Source organism: Carlito syrichta, unplaced genomic scaffold (genome assembly GCF_000164805.1).
Source record: "Carlito syrichta isolate Samal-C Ts95f unplaced genomic scaffold, Tarsius_syrichta-2.0.1 Scaffold311694, whole genome shotgun sequence".
Lineage (NCBI taxonomy): Eukaryota > Metazoa > Chordata > Mammalia > Primates > Tarsiidae > Carlito > Carlito syrichta.
In genome coordinates this window covers 112591-130009 of record NW_007255790.1, presented here as the reverse complement: position 1 = coordinate 130009, position 17419 = coordinate 112591, and the positions used below count along the sequence as shown (strand labels likewise).

At 41.8% G+C, this 17419-nt stretch overlaps 1 protein-coding gene across 6 annotated transcripts in view; it reads left to right on the top strand.

Moving 5' to 3' along the window:
- The window catches only part of ARNT2 (aryl hydrocarbon receptor nuclear translocator 2), a 164157-nt gene that overhangs the window by 107265 nt on the left and 39473 nt on the right, over window positions 1-17419 (top strand). For all 6 annotated transcript variants that reach the window (XM_021718000.1, XM_008068945.1, XM_008068944.2 and 3 more), the window contains 3 exons: window positions 6017-6093; window positions 7481-7615; window positions 10187-10261. In XM_021718000.1, coding sequence (XP_021573675.1) covers window positions 6017-6093; window positions 7481-7615; window positions 10187-10261 — 287 coding nt within the window. The remainder of the gene's footprint in view (window positions 1-6016; window positions 6094-7480; window positions 7616-10186; window positions 10262-17419) is intronic.

Below are 17419 nucleotides of genomic sequence, written 5' to 3'. Positions count from 1 at the left end.
ATTAACTGCTCTTTTCATGAAACACAGTGTTTTACTTGAAAGAGGAACTAGCAAGCAAACTATGCTTATTCAGACATGTGCCTTTGGCAGATATTGTCTCACAAAAATTAAAATGAGTCTATCATATCAAGAAAAACAATTGACAGTATTTGTCCTCAATGGTAAAATTCAAGGTTTCTAACGAAAATTTGAGTTTTTAGAAAGCTTTTATCTGAAAGGACTTTGACAAAGTCGCAGGATACAAAATAAATGTGCGAAAGATAGTTGCATTCTTAAACACCAACAATAAGTAGGCAGAGAACCAAATAAAAAGCATAATCCCATTCACAATAGCCACACACAAAAAATGAAATACCTCTGCATCTTCCTAACCAGAGAAGTGAAAGACCTTTACAATGAGAACTACAAAACACCGCTCAAAGAAATCTCAGAAGACACAAACATATCAAAAAATATTCCATGCTCATGGATAGAAAGAATCAACATTGTTAAGATGTCTATCCTACCAAAGGCAATCTACAGATACAATGCAATACCCATCAAATTACCAACATCAAATTACCAACATTCTTCTCAGACCTGGAAATGACAATACAGAAATTCATATGGAAACATAAACGGCCACGAATAGTGAAAACAATCCTTAGCAAAAGAAACAAAGCAGGAGGTATCACACTTCCAGACTTCAAATTTTACTATAAAGCTACAGTAATCAAAACAGCCTGGTATTGGTACAAGAACAGGCATACAGACCTGTGAAACAGAATAGAGATTCCAGAAGCAAAACCTCAATTTCTCAACCAACTTATCTTTGGCAAAGCCTCCAACAACTACTGGAGAGAGGAGAACCTATTCAGTAAATGGTGCTGGGAAAACTGGCTGATCACATGCAGAAGATTGAAATAGGACCCCTATCTATCACCATACACAAAAATTAACTCTAAGTGAATCAAACACCTAAATGTAAAGCCTCAAACTATAAGAATCTGAGAAATTGTAGGAGACACCCTTATGGAAATTGGAACCGGCAATCAATTCCTGATCAAAACCCCAAGTGCCTGTACCATAAGAGATAAGATAGACAAGTGGTACCTCATCAAACTAACAAGCTTCTGCAGAGCAGGGAGACAGCCCACAGAATGAGAAAATTTATTTGTCAACTGTATGCCTGACGAAGGTCTAACATCTAGGATCTACAAGGAACTCAAATGTGCCAAAAGGAAAAAAACAAACAGCCGCATTAAAAAGTGGGCAAAAGACATGAATAGACACTTCTCAGAAGAAGATATGTGGACAGCCAACAGACACATGAAAAAGTGCTCAGCCTCACTCATCATCAGAGAAATGCATATCAAAACCACATTGAGGCTGGGCTCGGTGGCTCAGCCTGTAATACCGTGCCTTTGGGAGGCTGAGGTGAGTGGATTGCCTGAGCTCGAGGGTTCGAGACCCGCCTGGGCAGCGAGACCTTATCTCTACAATAAATCAAAAAATCAGCTGAGCATGGTAGCGCATGCCTGTAATTCCGGCTACTCGGAAGGCTGAGGCGGAAGGATCGCCGGAGGCCAGCAGGCGAGGCTGCGGTGGCCAGGAGTGGCCACTGCACTCCAGTCTGGACGACCGATGAGACTCCAACTAAAAAAAAAAAAAAAAAAAACCACATTGAGATACTACCTAACCCCAGTAAGAATGGCCATCATTAATAAAACAAACAACAACAAATGCTGGTGAGGATGCAGAGAAAAAGGATGGCTTCTGCACTGCTGGAGGGAATACAAACTAGTGCCACCTCTTTTGAAGACAGTGTGGCGATTTCTGAAAAAAATAGAAATTGACCTTCCATATGACCCGGCAATCCCTCTATTGGGAATATGCCCAGAGGGACTCAAGTAATTCTACCATAAAGATACCTGCACATGCATGTTTGTTGCAACTCTATTCATAATAGCAAAAACATGGAACCAACCATACTGCCCATCGAAGCTGGACTGGATAAAAAAAAATGTGGTACATATACACAATGGAATATTACACAGCCATAAAGAAGGACAAACATATGGACTTTGCAGCAACTTGGATGGATTTAGAGCCTATCATACTCAGTGATCTATCACAGAAACCAAGAACACGGTACCATATGTTCTCACTCATAAGTGGACCTTGAACAATTATCATAATACTATAAGAAAGGGATTGGCAGGGCGGGAAGTTGCCAGGGGAGGGGGAGTGCAATTGGTAATTGAGGAGAACTGCCAGGTGAGGGAGGGGCACACCTCATAACAAGAGTACTTGCATAATGAACATTTGTATACCTAGCCTGAATTGTACCCCGCATCTTTAAAATTAAAAAAAAAAATTTTAAAGAAAAGATACATGGTGATATTAGCAAGTGTGGATTTTTTAAAAAGTTGTATAATATAATGTTTCAATATTCAGAAGATTTATGAAATATGGTGAACTAATATTTTCCAAATGACCAATACATGATGTATAAAATCATGTATGGGCAAAAGATCCATTAAAGTATTAGACCAATCTATTTTAATATAACAGTGTAAAAAATTAATATAATTTTAGATTTCATATTATAGTTAGTCTTTAAGAAACTACCACTTGTCAAGATTTGGGAAAATACCAAAGAAGAATACCCACAATATTCTGAAAAAACTTCTCCCTTTTCCATGTCTATATGTGTCCATATTTTCTTCATATACCTCAACTAAAACAACATATTGTAGCAGATGTTTGAATGCAGCTGTCTACCATTAAGCAAGTAATTAAAGAGATTTGCAAAAATGCTTAACAATTATATTATTTAAATTATTAATTGAATTATATAATTTCTTAACATGATCAATGCTTATGTGTGTGTGTATGTGTGTGTGTATGTGTGTTATATTTTAGTCCAAAAGGTGGTTGTCTTATTTGATGGAGAAATCCTTGGGACATTTCCACTAAGCCCAGAAACAAGGCAATAATGCCTACTATCTCTGTTATGATTCCACACTGTATTAGAGATATCATTTCATTCAGGTAAATAAGAGAAATCAGAGACAAGAGAATGTGTATAAAAGAAGGGCTATTATTTCTGTTTTTAGGTTATATAATAGCACACCTAGAAAGACCCAGTGAATCAATAATAAAATTAAGTGAAACAAATAATTCAGGGAAGTAGCACAATGGAATGTTAATATATAAAAATCAATAACCTTCATATACATAAACAATAAACAAAGAGGATAATGCTAGAGAAAATCCAATTTACAGTAGCAACAAAGAAGACTAAATGCCTAGGGATAATTTTAATAAGTATACAAAATAGAAGTATATATGAGGAAAGTTTTAAAACACTCCTGAAAGACACAAAGTAGGCTTATAAAAATAGGAAAACATCCCTTGTTCTTGGGTAGGGCAACTCAACATTATAAAGATGTCAGTTCTCCTAAAGTTAATTTATATATTCAGTGCAATCCTAATAAAAATACCATCATGCTATTTTATGGAGTCAGATAAGTTGATACTAAATTTTATGTGGAAAAATACACCTTCAAGAATAGCCAAGAAAACACTGAAAAAGAAAAACTACAAGAGAGGAATAGTCCTACCAGTCATTAAAGCATACAATAAAGCCTCTACAATTAAAATTGTGGGGTCCTCGTGATTGAATAGACAATAGGCCAGTGAAATAGAAAATAAGGTCCAAAATTAGACCTAAACATATATGGAATTTATTATATGATAAACGTGGCCTCTCAGATCACTACATTTTTAATAAATGTTGGCAGGGTAACTGGATAGCCATTTAGAAGAAGGTAAAATTAGATACATATCTCATAACCCACACAAGAGTGACTCTAAATGGATTAGGAACTTAAATAAGAACTAAAACCATGAAAGTATCAGAGGAAACCAAGAGTGGATTTTTCTTTAACCTTTGTGTAGAAAATAACTTTCTAACTATGACTCAGCCTCCAGAGGTAATAAAAGATTGATAAATCTGACCACATAGCATTTTTGAAATTTTCAAATCACCACCAGCAAAGTCAAAAGACAAGAGACCATCTGGAAGAGCATTCTCACAACGTGTACCACAAAGGCTTAATATCCCTCATATACAGGGAACTCTTAAAGATTCAGAGACCAAAAGTCCAAGTTTAAAATGGCAAAGAGACATGAGCAGATAACTAAGTAAAAAGCAGTATATAAAAATGATCCTCAAATATGCAAAATGATGCTCAGACTCACTCATAATTAGAGAAATGCAAATGAGGGCTGCACTAAGAAATCATTTCTCATCTGTCAGACTGACAAACATTAAATAATGTGACAGCACATTCTGCTGGCCAAGACTATGGGGAAACAGGCCTCCCATACACTGCTGGTAGGAATGCAAATTTTTGCAACCTTCTGGAGGGAAATTTGGCAAAACAAAACTACATATGTGCTTACTTTTTGACCCAGCAATCCCACTTCTAGGGATCTACCTTGAAGATATACCTCTGATGATAAGAAATACATATGCACAAGATTATTCATTGCAGCATTGTTTCTGTTTCTTTCTTTTTTTTTAAGATTGGAAAATATAGTTTATTGAGAGAGAGAGACAGAGAAAGAGGAGATTCACCTCCCCAAGGTAGGGGAGGGGAGCAAGTCTAGGAAACATGGCAGCCATAGCTCAACGAACCATGTGGGCACACCAGAGCAAAGCAGTGGCCTGCAGTATTGTTTGTAATCACAAAACACTGGAAACACCTAAATGTCCATTCACAGAGGCGTGGTTGAATAAGCCATCATACATCAACACGATGAGGCACTGTGCAGCTCTAAAAAAGAATTGAAGAAGAGCTGTATGAATATGATGTCATACTGTTAAGTGAAATATGCAAAATAGAAAAACTACAAAATAAACCCCAAAGCGTTATCTATAACACACTGCTCTTCATAGAAGAAAGAAGAAGATATAAGAAAATATACATGTAACTGCTCATTTCGGCAAAAGAAATATAGCAAGAATACCTCAGAAACTAAAGAGATTGGTTACCACAGGGAGTGAATGGGACAAAGATGGAAAGAAGAAGATAATGTGTAATAGGGACAAGGAGGGAGCAGCATTTCTCTGACTCGTAGAACCACGTGGTGATGTTTAACATGCCCTTCAACGTCTGTGGTGAGGGGCTATCACTGTACTTGTGTGACTCTATCACTGTGAACCTGTTGGTCTGACCTAGTGTGGAAATATTTATGTAAAGTGCCATGCAGTGTAAAAGGAAATTTTCTACTTAACAGCACTTTGTGAGATATCAAAAAGGAATGCTTGTTTTCACTACAACAGTTCTAACCAGCTACAGATGTTCAAGAACTTTGCCCTGTGAGAGACCCCACATGCCAGACCTTTATTGGACCAAACAGAAGACTCTTTTCTAACCCTAGTTAACAACAAAGATTGTTTTAACCAATTCTTTCCTATCTGGAGTACTAGTTTTCAGTGCTTAATCGGCATAGCATCACCAGTTACTTCTTTGTAGCCCTTAAAAACCCCTAACTTTCCCCCCACAAGGGGAAAACATTGGTTGTATTCCCTTGCCTGGCAAGCTAGTAACTTCAGCCTCAGTAGTTTTCACTTGTTTTTCTTTTGCCTCTGATGGTCTTCGTTTGATTCTTTGTAAACAGACAAATGAGATATTTATATAACCTGAAAGACCCATGTAGACCCATGACATTTCCTTTCAAACTAAATGTTTTGGCCTAATCATGCACATGTATAGAGAAATCATTTCCATTTCATCTTCTTTAATTTTCTCTGCATCATCCGTAGATGCAGATGATAATGTATCATGAAATTATCAGAAGACATCAGGTAGAGAGCGAAGCAAGAACTGGGTAACTCATTGGCTGGCTTCCCAGCACTGAGTAGCCAACAGTGGATCTGTATTTTGGTTGCGTAAATCAAACTGTGGACGCTCTTCTTTGCCATTCACCTTGAGCATATTGAGGATGCTGGCATCTCTCATTTCAGGAATGACTATCCCTGAAGAAGATGCTGATGTGGGACAAGGCAGTAAATATTGCCTCGTGGCAATTGGGAGACTCCAGGTAAGAACAAAAAAAGGAGCATTTTAATCTCAAATGAGGGCTCATTGCTGCAAAGTGCAGGAGAGTGTAGGTCCGGATGCCTGTCTGAACTGTGGTCTCAGTATTTGCTGGGTTTCATGTCTCATTATTTGGGTTGAGACTGAGGCTGAATCTAGAGGAAGAGGAGGCTCAGTTACAAGCAGCAAAGTTCTTGCTGCATTGAGGAGTCACATCAGTCCATCCCCCATGCTCGTGCTGGTCACCGTAAAGTCAAGACTGCCCATATCACATCCCTGTTAACCACCTTGAATGTTTCCCCAGAGCCTACAGGGTACAGTCCAAACTCATCCCTCCAACCTCAGTTCCTTCCCTTCTTCCTCTCTCACCACATCTTATTCCCGAGTCACACCATCCCCTTTTGCATGAACCCATCATGCACTTCCCCACCTTGCACCAAACAGAAGACTCTCCACAGGCTGTTTCTTCTGCCTGGTGTTTCCCTACTTGCCTTCTTCTCCTTTCAGAATTCTCTCTCCTCCTGTGTACTTCCTGTCTACTCATCCTTCAAGACCCAGCCAAAATGATGTCCTGATCTCCTCTGTCAGAATCAACCATTTCCTACTCCTGACTCTCAGACCATGGGCTCTTCCCTCAGTGATCATTCTTTACTGAGTGTTTTAGGTGGTTTGTTGAATGTGCGCTCATTCTTTGCAAGCACCATAAAAGCAGGGAATCTTGCAAAAATTAAATATGCTGCATGTCTGGCACACATAGTAACCCCTCAATTACTGGACTGTCCATTTTCCTTAGGACGCTGAGGGTCTTCCCATTGCTGATGAGGGAATATATGACGTGCTTCAAAGGACACTAATCATCTGTGGCCCCTGTTTCTTAGGTCTGACCATTTTCACACAAATGAATAAGCAATTTCATTCACATACGACAAACACTGGGCATTCCTTGCAGATGTATGAAAACTATGTGGGCAAATTCAGTTCATGAATGTATACATTCCAAGTATTTTAACCAGTTCCTTAGGCTCATTGCTATTCTTCATAAAGGGAAGGTGAGAAAAGGGAAGGGTTTAACATTTATTGAGCACCAACTAAGTGCCAGGCATTGTGCCGAGATTTGACATGCAGTATGTCTTTTGAACCTCACAACCACCCTATGAGAATATAAGTTCCATTATTCACTGATAAGACACTCAGAAATGTAAAGAAAGTAGCCAACTGTTATATTAGTTTAAAGATGTGACCAGAGCTCTTTGAACACTTTACACTCATTGTAAGAATGACACGGAAGTATGTGTGACATTAAATCCACATGAATTATCCCCATTCCCTATCTCTGTTGCCACATCCATCTCTGTCAACACCATTTGCAATGTGGCTTTTCCCCATTCCAGGTGACCAGCTCTCCTGTGTGCATGGACATGAATGGGATGTCGGTGCCCACAGAGTTCTTATCCCGGCATAACTCTGATGGAATCATCACATTTGTGGATCCAAGATGCATCAGTGTGATTGGCTACCAACCCCAGGTCAGTGGGTAGCACTGAGCTCAGGGCAGTTGGTTGGAGATGTAACTTCTCTTAAAACATTCTTATCTCATTTGTTTGAGATACAATACAATGACAGTGTGGGAAAACAGCATGAAGATTCGTGTGTTCTGCCTGCATGGAATGTCATCCTTCCAGAGCAAGAAAGGATGCTGTAAACACCTGCACCACTTAAATAGACCCCTCATTCTTTGCCCTAGCCATTATGCTTCTCTTGCTGAGTTTTAACAAATTAGTTAAGATGGTCTACTAAAAAGGAACTCTCTGATTAATTCATATTAGTTATAAAGCTTATTAATGTGAAAGACTCTACAACTTCTGTTAAAGATGCCCACCTAATTTTGCCTAATCCCCTGTTTCTCAAATATACTTGAAAACTTTTTTACATGGACATATTTTCAGGTCTTTGTTCCAGACTCTTTTTTAAAAAGTTAGCGTCCCTGGGTGTGGTGGCTCATGCCTGCAATCCCAGCACTTGGGGAGGCAGAGATGAGAGGATTGCCTGAGCCCAGGGGTTCGAAACCAGCCTGAGCAACATGGTGAGACCTCGTCTCTACGATAAATCAAAACATTAGCTGGGTATGGTGACGTGCCCCTGTAGATCCAGCTACTTGGAAGACTGAGGCAGAAGGAATGCCTGAACCCAGCAGGTCGAGGCTGCGGTAGCCATCAACATGTCACTCGCACTCCTGCCTGGGCAACAGAGTGAGACTCTGGCTCAAAAAAAACAAAAATAAAAAATAACAAGTTAGTGTCATGAGAAACACAAAAAGGCAGGAGCAGTTATCCCAGATGAAGATAGAGATAAAACAATATGCAAAATGAGAATCTTGATTGTGTCCTAGGCCTGAAGACATTTCACTAGAAAAGACATTTAGGAGATAATTGAAATGTTAATATTAACATGTATGGAGTACTGGGTGATTTATCACATAATCATTGATTTTCTTTTTCTTTTCTTTTTTTTTTTTTTTGAGTTGGAGTCTCACTCTGTCATCCAGACTGGAGTGCAGTGGCATGCTCCCAGCCACCGCAGCCTTCACTGCTGGGCTCCAGCAATCCTCCTGCCTCAGCCTTCCAAGTAGCCAGAACTACAGGCGCACGCTACCACACCCAACTAATTTTTGATTTATTGTAGAGATAAGGTCTCGCCAAGTTGCCCAGGTGGGTCTCAAACCCACGGGCTCAGGCAATCCACTCGCCTCAGCCTCCCAAAGTGCTGGGATTACAGGCTGAGCCAGCCTGTCATTGACTTTCTTAAGTGTAGCATGGTATATTGTCATTTTGTAAGACAATGTCATTTTTATGAGATACATGCTAAAGTACTTTGGAAAGAAGTATCATGATATTTACAACTTCCAAATGATTCAGCAAGAAATTGTTAAGTATTTATATCTGCATATGTATATATGTGTACATATATATGAAGAAAGAAAAAATGTAAATGTGTCAAATTATTGACAATTGTTGAGTATACATGAGTATACAGGAATTGATGGTACTATCCTTTCAACTTTTCTGTAGATTTAAATATCTTTTACAATAAAAAGCATTTTTTTAAAAAAAGAACAAGATCTTTGTTCTGAGGAACAAAGTTTGGGATACAGTCACATGAGTATTTTAGTTATATATGTATTTTAGAACTAGAAACCATTCAAACCAGAAATATTAGGGCTCTTCATATAATTCTGCATCTCTATACTCATGCAAATCTTGATACTCTTGGATGGAATAAAGGGAAAAATTGATTTGTTTCCAAATTCACCATGGCCTCTGATGGCAGTGTATTTCCAGCCAAATCCATTTCCCTCTGGCACCTTCCATGAACACACAGGTAGGACTTCCTCTCACTGCCAATGTCAGCATACTTTGGCCGTCTGCTGAGTTGGGTTCTGATCAATGAGTTAAAGACCTTTGTTGTTTAAGACACTTCCAACGGGACCATTCTTCTATAACACTTTTGAAGCTGCCTCTTGACAGTTTATCTTATTCTGGTCTGTTTCATTGTGAAACACTTTTGTTTGGGGTTAACGCTAGGTCCTTTGAATAAAACACAGACTAATGAGGGCAGATAGTAAACAGACTTTTAACAAGTACAGCTATGTTAACCTCATTTCTTCAGCTACAAGAGAGATACAGTTTCCACATTTAAACAATTCCAGTTTTCATAGGCAACACATCTATCCTCATGCTACCATTGCGCTTTCTTTTTATGGTTATTAAAATATGTTTATTATAGTTTGTCTCTCCAAGGCAAACAAAAATAAAATTGCATTTTGAAACTGCTGATGCAGTGCCTTAGCAAAATTAGAAATTGATATCAAACATGCCAAAGGACTTTAGGGGGGATATCAGGAAGGGAGCTCCCTGATGGTGCCCAGGGACAATTTGTACCTACTTTTTAAAAATCTGTGGCCTGACAGATTTTTTTAAAAATCTTTGACTGATGGAGATGAGTTAAAGGTGATGGAAATGAAACTGTTGTCATACCGTGAGTCTATAAATAATGACAAATGGAATTTGGGGTTATTAAAGCTTGTCCCTTTTATTTAGGATCTTCTGGGAAAGGACATTTTGGAATTCTGCCACCCTGAGGATCAGAGCCATCTGCGCGAGAGCTTCCAGCAGGTACATGCTGCTAATGTCCATTCACAGCTGATGCCTAGCCTGGGTACCTGCAGGCGTGGCTGGCGGACATTAGTCCTACTGTGTTCTGGGCAGGCTGTAGGGTCCTACCTAAGGTATCAGTCAGGAGCTTACAGTGTAGTGGAGAGGACAGACACCCATCAGGAAGTGATTACTGGGAGAACAACCTATAGGGTCATGAAGAAAAGATCACAGAGTGAGGCTGGGCGCAGTGGTGCAGGCCTATAATTCCAGCACTTTGGGAGGTGGCGGCGAGAGGATTGCCTGAGCTCAGGGGTTCGAGACCAGCCTGGGCAACATGGCAAGACCTCGTCTCTATAATAAGTAAATAAATAAAAATTAGCCGGGCATGGTGGCACATGCCTGTGGTTCCAGCTACTTGGATGGCTGAGGTGGAAAGATCACCTGAGCCAGCAGGTCAAGACTGCAGTGGTCGTGAATGTGCCACTGTACTCTAGCCTGGACAACAGAGTGAGATTTCAACTCAAAAAAAAGAAAAGATCACAGAGTACGCACGATGGAGAGACTGACCGCGTGGGAAATAGGCAGGAACAGTCTCCCAGAAAATAGGTCTTAAAGGATAAGCATGAAAGAAATCAGAGAACATTGTAGACTGAGAGGGCAATGCCAGAGATGCCAAAGAGTATGGCGTATTGGGAGAATCCTAAAAAATTCCTTGTGGCTACTAATGTCCATTCACAGCTGATGCCTAGCCTGGGTACCTGTGGGTGTGGCTGGCAGATATTAGTCCTACTGTATTCTGGGCAGGCTGTAGGTACACTGGGTGACCCATAGGAGGAGGTGGCCAGTGGTGATAAGTGAGCCTAGTGCAGCCAAGTTATGAAGGTCCTCTTTTTTTTTTCTTCATTTTATTGTAAAGATGCAGGGTACAAGTCAGGATTAGGTACATTAGTTGTCTTTGTGCAGGTGAAGCTTGGGCCTCCAACTGATCCTCTGATCCTCACTTCCCCTGGTTTAGGATCAGGTACCCTTAGTGATGTTATGTGCCCCTCCCTCCCCGCCAGCAGTGTCCCATGACTGCTGATCCCTCTTACACCATTCTCTCCTCCGTCACTTAAGGGTAAGTGAGGGCTCCTTTAAGAGCCTCTTTTTTTTTTAAAGATTCAAAAGTATTACATAGTTATTGGTTTTTTATTTTAAAATATTTTACTTTTTAAAATCACTAACCCTAATCCTAATATTGTTAATTTTTAAATGTGTATGCTTTTACTCAATCTAGTTCACAAAATTTCTAAAATTTCTGCATGAGGCCATGTTGCACTTTTCTGGTCTTAGCATTGGCTGAGCTACCTAACCTTGAATTGTACCCCACATCTTTAAAATAAAAATTTAATAAAATGAAATAAAGAGAAAAAGGAAATTAAAAAGAAGGCCTCTTACACCATACTAAAGAGTGGCGTGTGAGGGTGCCTTTGAGAATTTTAAGCAGAACAGTGGTTTGAAAAACCACTCGGGTAGCCCAGGTACACCAAAGAGACAGAAGTGGGAAATAACTGGAAGCAAAGACAAGTCAGAAGACTTTTCAGATAGTCCAAGTAAGAGGGGATGGGCCAGGAGCAGTGGGTGGGAGCACCAGGAATTAAAAATAGGAGCCAACTGGAGGAGACTGTTGCTGGGTTAGTGATGAGGCGGGGAGGGAGAGAGAGGGATTTGGGATGGGAGCTGAGAAAGTGGCCATCCCAATAATGGCATCATGCACATCACCACCATTAACTGCCATTTACTGAGCCCCTACTACGTGCCAAAACTTTAGAAAATCCTTTCCCATACTCTACTGAATCTTCACAATAGTTGTATGAGGTAGGAAACGTCAGCTTCATGTTACAGGTGGGTAAGGTGAGGCTCATTGAGTTGAAAGACTTTTCCCGCCACACAGTTAATAAATGAGCATTAACTGCTGCCTCCTGAGCCTAGGTTCAGCCCTGGTGAGAGAGAGCACACACCTCCTCTCTCCACAAGGCTCTGACATCGCGCTTCAACCCTAGGAAAGAAAAGAGTTGGCTGTGTTAAAAGGAAAGAGGCCTTTGAACGACTTCTCAGAAGGGAACCATAGTTTGTCATCCATCTGAGGGAATACGTGCTTGACAACCTGCCTTACATGCATTTTAGAAGGGACCTCTCTAGCAGCCAAGCTCTCCTGCTGAAGGTTCTTCTCTGTCTGCAAATTTGGCGTTGGACTTCAGTTTTATGCCACACGTATGGGCAGATATACCTCTCTCCCCCTGCACGCTCTGCTCATTCCTTCCAGAACATCACCCACTCCTGCTGTTTTTCCCTCCTCTCAGCCCTCTCTGCTGGTTCCTTCTCTTCCATCTTCTTCTATAATCCGTGGTTTCACCCTGGCCGCCTTCTCTCCCCTTCTGTCTCTAATCTCTCTGTAAGTGACCCTACCCATGGGACAACACCAGCGCAGATCGTCCTTCCTGCTCCATACCTGCTTCTATGCAGGCACCCACTCCGTGCTTCCATGTAAATTGCCAGCCCCAGAATGCCTGGTTCTCCTCTCTCAGTCCCCCGGGTCCCTCATACCTCCATCCACCTGGTTGCTTGGCCAGACACCAAGAAACATCCTTCACTCTCTCCCTCGTCTCACTCCAGACACCCAGCCCCTCCTCTCTCTTGTCGATCCCATTCCCCTGGACCAGGCCACACCCATCTCCCAGTCTGCCTAGTGCAATGACTTCCTTGCTGGTCTCTGTTTTTACTCTTGTTCTAGTCCAAGCCATTCTAAAAACATAAAATGGGGTTTTCCATGTCTGTACTTAAAACCTGCCGATGACTTTCCAGGGCATTTAGAGTTAAATCCTTACTGTAGCTTCATGCTCTATAAAGACCGGGCCCCGTCTTATCCTCATGTGGACACTACTCTTCAGTCACACTGGCTGTGAGTGGTTGTTTTGTAGGGAGGAAGGCATTCAGTTTATTGAACAACCTTTCCCCCACCTCAGGGCCTTTACACATGCTGTTCCCCTGACTGGAATTCTGGAATGCTTTTCCCTCACTCTTTACATGTGTGCCATCTTCTTATCCTTTAGGTACCAACTCATGTCATCTCAGAGATGCCATCAATGTCTACTCTAGCTAAGAAAGAGGTCTCAAACCCCTTACTAGCCCCTTGTTTTCCTTTGCAACAGCTTTTCAGCTTTATGTATTCATCCATGGGTTTGTTGTTGTTTTTCTGTCTTCTTTACCAGAACCTGGCCTCCCCCTAGCCAGACTTCTATCTATGCTTTTAACCATCATCTTCACCACAGAGTGTCAAGCCTGGCATGGGGTGACTTTTAATAAAGCAGTCTAAGTGGATCAGAACCCATAGTAGATGGCTTTCATTCTGGAAACATGTGAAAAGAGAATGGTTAAGCCTCGCAGGGGTATGTCTTTTGATGCCACATGTTTGGCCAATGTGTGGAATTGTAGTTCCACAACTTACTATTGTCTAACATAGTTAGGGTTGGGTTGGGTTGGCTTTATCTTCTTCACTCTTCTGGATGTGTGGAGATGAAGCTTTAACAGTGATGGGGCCTCCATTCTGTGCCTAGTAACAAAGTAGACCCTTTTTCATACATTTTCTTATATAATCCTCAAAGCTACACAGTAAGTGTTGTCATGCCCGTTTTTTCACAATAGACACCAGAATACAGAGAGGTTCAGTTGTCTGCCCCGGATCACACAGCAAGGCAGTAGGAGAACCAGAGCTGGGGCACAGGCCAGCCTCTCTGCAAAGCATCCACTGACAGCCCCACAGTCCGAACCCAGGCTTCTCCATCTGACAGCACATTGAAGGCTTCAAGCTGTTGACACTGTCAGAACCTGCCTAGTTTTGAAAAGAAGGATTTTTTTTTTTTGAGTGGCACACACACTCCCAGCCACCGCAGCCTCGACCTCCTGGGCTCCGGCGATCCTTCCGCCTCAGTCTTCCAAGTAGCCAGAACTATAGATGCGTGCTACCACGCCTGGTTATTTTTTATTTTATTGTAGACACGAGGTCTTGCCAAGTTGCCCCGGCTGGTCTCGAACCCACGGGCTCAGGCAATCTACTCGCCTCAGCCTCCCAAAGTGCTGGGATTACAGGCTGAGCCACCGAGCCTACTAGAAGAAGGAATTTAACATCTGCTCCCACCCTGGTATCCAGCTTAAGTAACTCTTGCTCTGTGAGCAGCTACCTCACTCCTCAGGTGGTGGGAGTGATGATATTGATGATAGTGATGATGGTGATAGTGGTGATGATAATGGTGATAGTGATGATGGTGATGGTGATAGTGGTGGTGACGGTGATGATAGTGATGATGGCGACAATGGTGATGGTGATAATTATGATGGTGATGATGAAGAAAGCTGTTTTCATGAAGAGCCATGCTCAGCTTGCTTTTGTGCTTGGTCTTTGCAGGCTCATGCGTTTCACCTGAATTAAGCACAGCCAGATGCACCACCTTGGCCTTGGAGCCTGGACTGTGTCACCTGCACTGCTTTACCTGCGTAGTCCAATCCTCCATCACGTCTCAGGTTTCCCAGCCTCCACACATTTGTTTATGCAGTGCCTATTGCCAGGAGAGCGCTCTCCACACTGTCACTTGCCAACATTTTACCCCCTGACTAAGTTCCAAAGTTCCTCTCCCTCCAGGAGCCCTTTCCAGATCCCGATAACAGGCTGTCTCTCCTTATCCACCAGTAACTCCATGTTACTTGATCTTGCGTTTCTGCAGTGGCATCCAGCATGACTCTCTGGGTTCAGTTATCTACACAGAGCCTGTCCCTGCTGAGTGAGAAGCTCTTTGGGGACAGATTGTACCTTGTCAGTGGAGATTCATGGAAAGGGCCTTGGGCCCAGGTAGATCTAGAATTCAGTCCTTCCTCTATCGTTCTTGGCCATGAGGCCTTGGAGGGGACATTCAACTCCTTTGAGGCTCATTTTACAGATTCACAAAATGCCATTGTGAGGCCCATATGAGCTAACACACATAAAGTGCCTAACCTATAACTCAGCCCCAGGAGAGAACAGAGCTGAACTCTGTACACAGGTGGTGTTTTGTGAGAGCTTGTTGCATGGAGTTAACAAACTTTGCACCATCTCAGGCATTCTAGTTAGCAGAAACAGAGAAGGCATCCTTCCTGTGCATCTTCAGAGTGTAGATGACATGGGTCTCAAAATGTGAACAGTGGATGCCTGTTTCCTCTGCACTGGGTGAAGACATAAAGGAGTCACCCTTGGGAGGCCCTCAGAATGCTGACCTGAGGGGCACACGGCCTTGACCTCTGCCCCTGCAAGGGAAGAGTCAGATTGCTGTTGGGACTACAGACTTGCCCAGACTCACTACCCCATAGCTCTGCCTCCCACCCACCTGAAGCCTTAGTTTGGTGTGTTTGTCACTCAGGGGTTCCCAACAGGGAGCCCTGTCTGACACCCCCAGGCTTGGATCTGGCTTTTCCCAGGGACAATGGGAAAAGAAGGTGGTTGGCCCAGGCCATGGGACCAGCAGACCCATTGCGTCACTTTGGGAAGTGTGCTCTGAGTGCCCACTACCTGCTGGGCACCAGGCTAAGGTTGTGGGGAGACTCAGATGACCAAGACATCCCTGTCCCTGTGCTGCATGCAGCCTGGTAAAGATAACAGACATCCATCAGGGAGTAAACCACATATGTGGTGGGCATGAGGAAAGGGAGCATTGTGCCTTCCCTGTATCCATGCTGTGTCCACTACCTACCTATTGGTCTCTTAGTAACCACCTCAGCTATCACATCAACAGTACCACAGTGCTTGTGTTCAAGTCAACTTTATTTACTTAATAATGACCCCAAGGTACAAGAGTAGCAATGCTGGCATGTTGTTATAATTGTTCTATTTATTATCATTTATTGTCATTTATCTCTTATCGTGCTTAGTTTATAGATTAAACTTTATTCTAGGTGCATACACACACGTGCACACACATAGAAAGTCCCTTATATACGAATGAATTCCATTCTGAGACAGCATTCATAAATCCAATTTTTTTGGTAAGTCTAAAAAAAGTTAGCCTACTAGTACCCAACTAACACAATCAACTATACAGTACCAGCTACATCACTGCTGCTTTTATGGTCGCTTCTGGACATCCTGAGCTTGAAATAAAGATACTGTACTGCTGTACTCTATACAGTCCTGCACAGTAAAGTACACAAAAGCACAAACACTTATAGACGATGCACTCACATAACAATGTACGTGAGACATGTGAATTTACTTACGTGATTGGACATGCAAACACACATTCACATCTTTGAAAGTTTGCAACTTGAAGGTTTGTATGGGGGGGCCTGCTGTATAGGAAAAAAACATAGTGTATATAGGGGTTGGTACTACCTGCAGTTTCAGGCATCCTCCAGGAGTCTTGAAACATATTCCCCATGGATATGGGGATGACTATATATTCTCATAGAACAAAAGAATGCTCCATGTAATCAGTCTTGTGATTTGGAAGTGAGACTTTTTCCCATCCCAGTTTTTCCGCCAAAGACATTTAATTTTTCTGAGTTGTGGTATTATTATCTATAAAATAATAAAGCTCATCTCACCAAACTCTTGTGAAGCTATATCTGAAGCAATACATTTTGAAAATAAAACATTTGAATTCCTGTTACAACATAAAAATAGTAACAGATCGATACGTATAAATAAATAACGCACAGTTACCATTTTAGTATATCTCCTCCTAGAGAGTATATTGAATCCATTTTGCAGTGCTAAACAGAGGTTAGGAATCTTTTATATGTGGTATGAAGAAATAAATCCATGAATACAGTGTAGCTCCATGTCTGGGTGAGATCACTTTAGGGGATACCAGCACCAAATCCAGAGTACCCCAGCAGCCAAGGTAAAAAGAGAAACACTCTGGCTTGTGGTGTGTCCATGTTCTGAATTGGGTTTTGTTGTTGTTGTTGTTCTGTGGGATTGTTTGCTTGTTTGTGTGTTTGAGTCGGAGTGTCACCTGTCGCCCAGGCTGGAGTGCAGTGGCATGTCACAGCTCACTACAGCCTCGACTTCCTGGGCTCAGGTGATCCTTTCACCTCAGCCTCCTGAGTAGCTGGGACTACAGGCATGCGCTGCCATGCCCAGCTAATCTTTTTTTTTTTTTTTTTTTT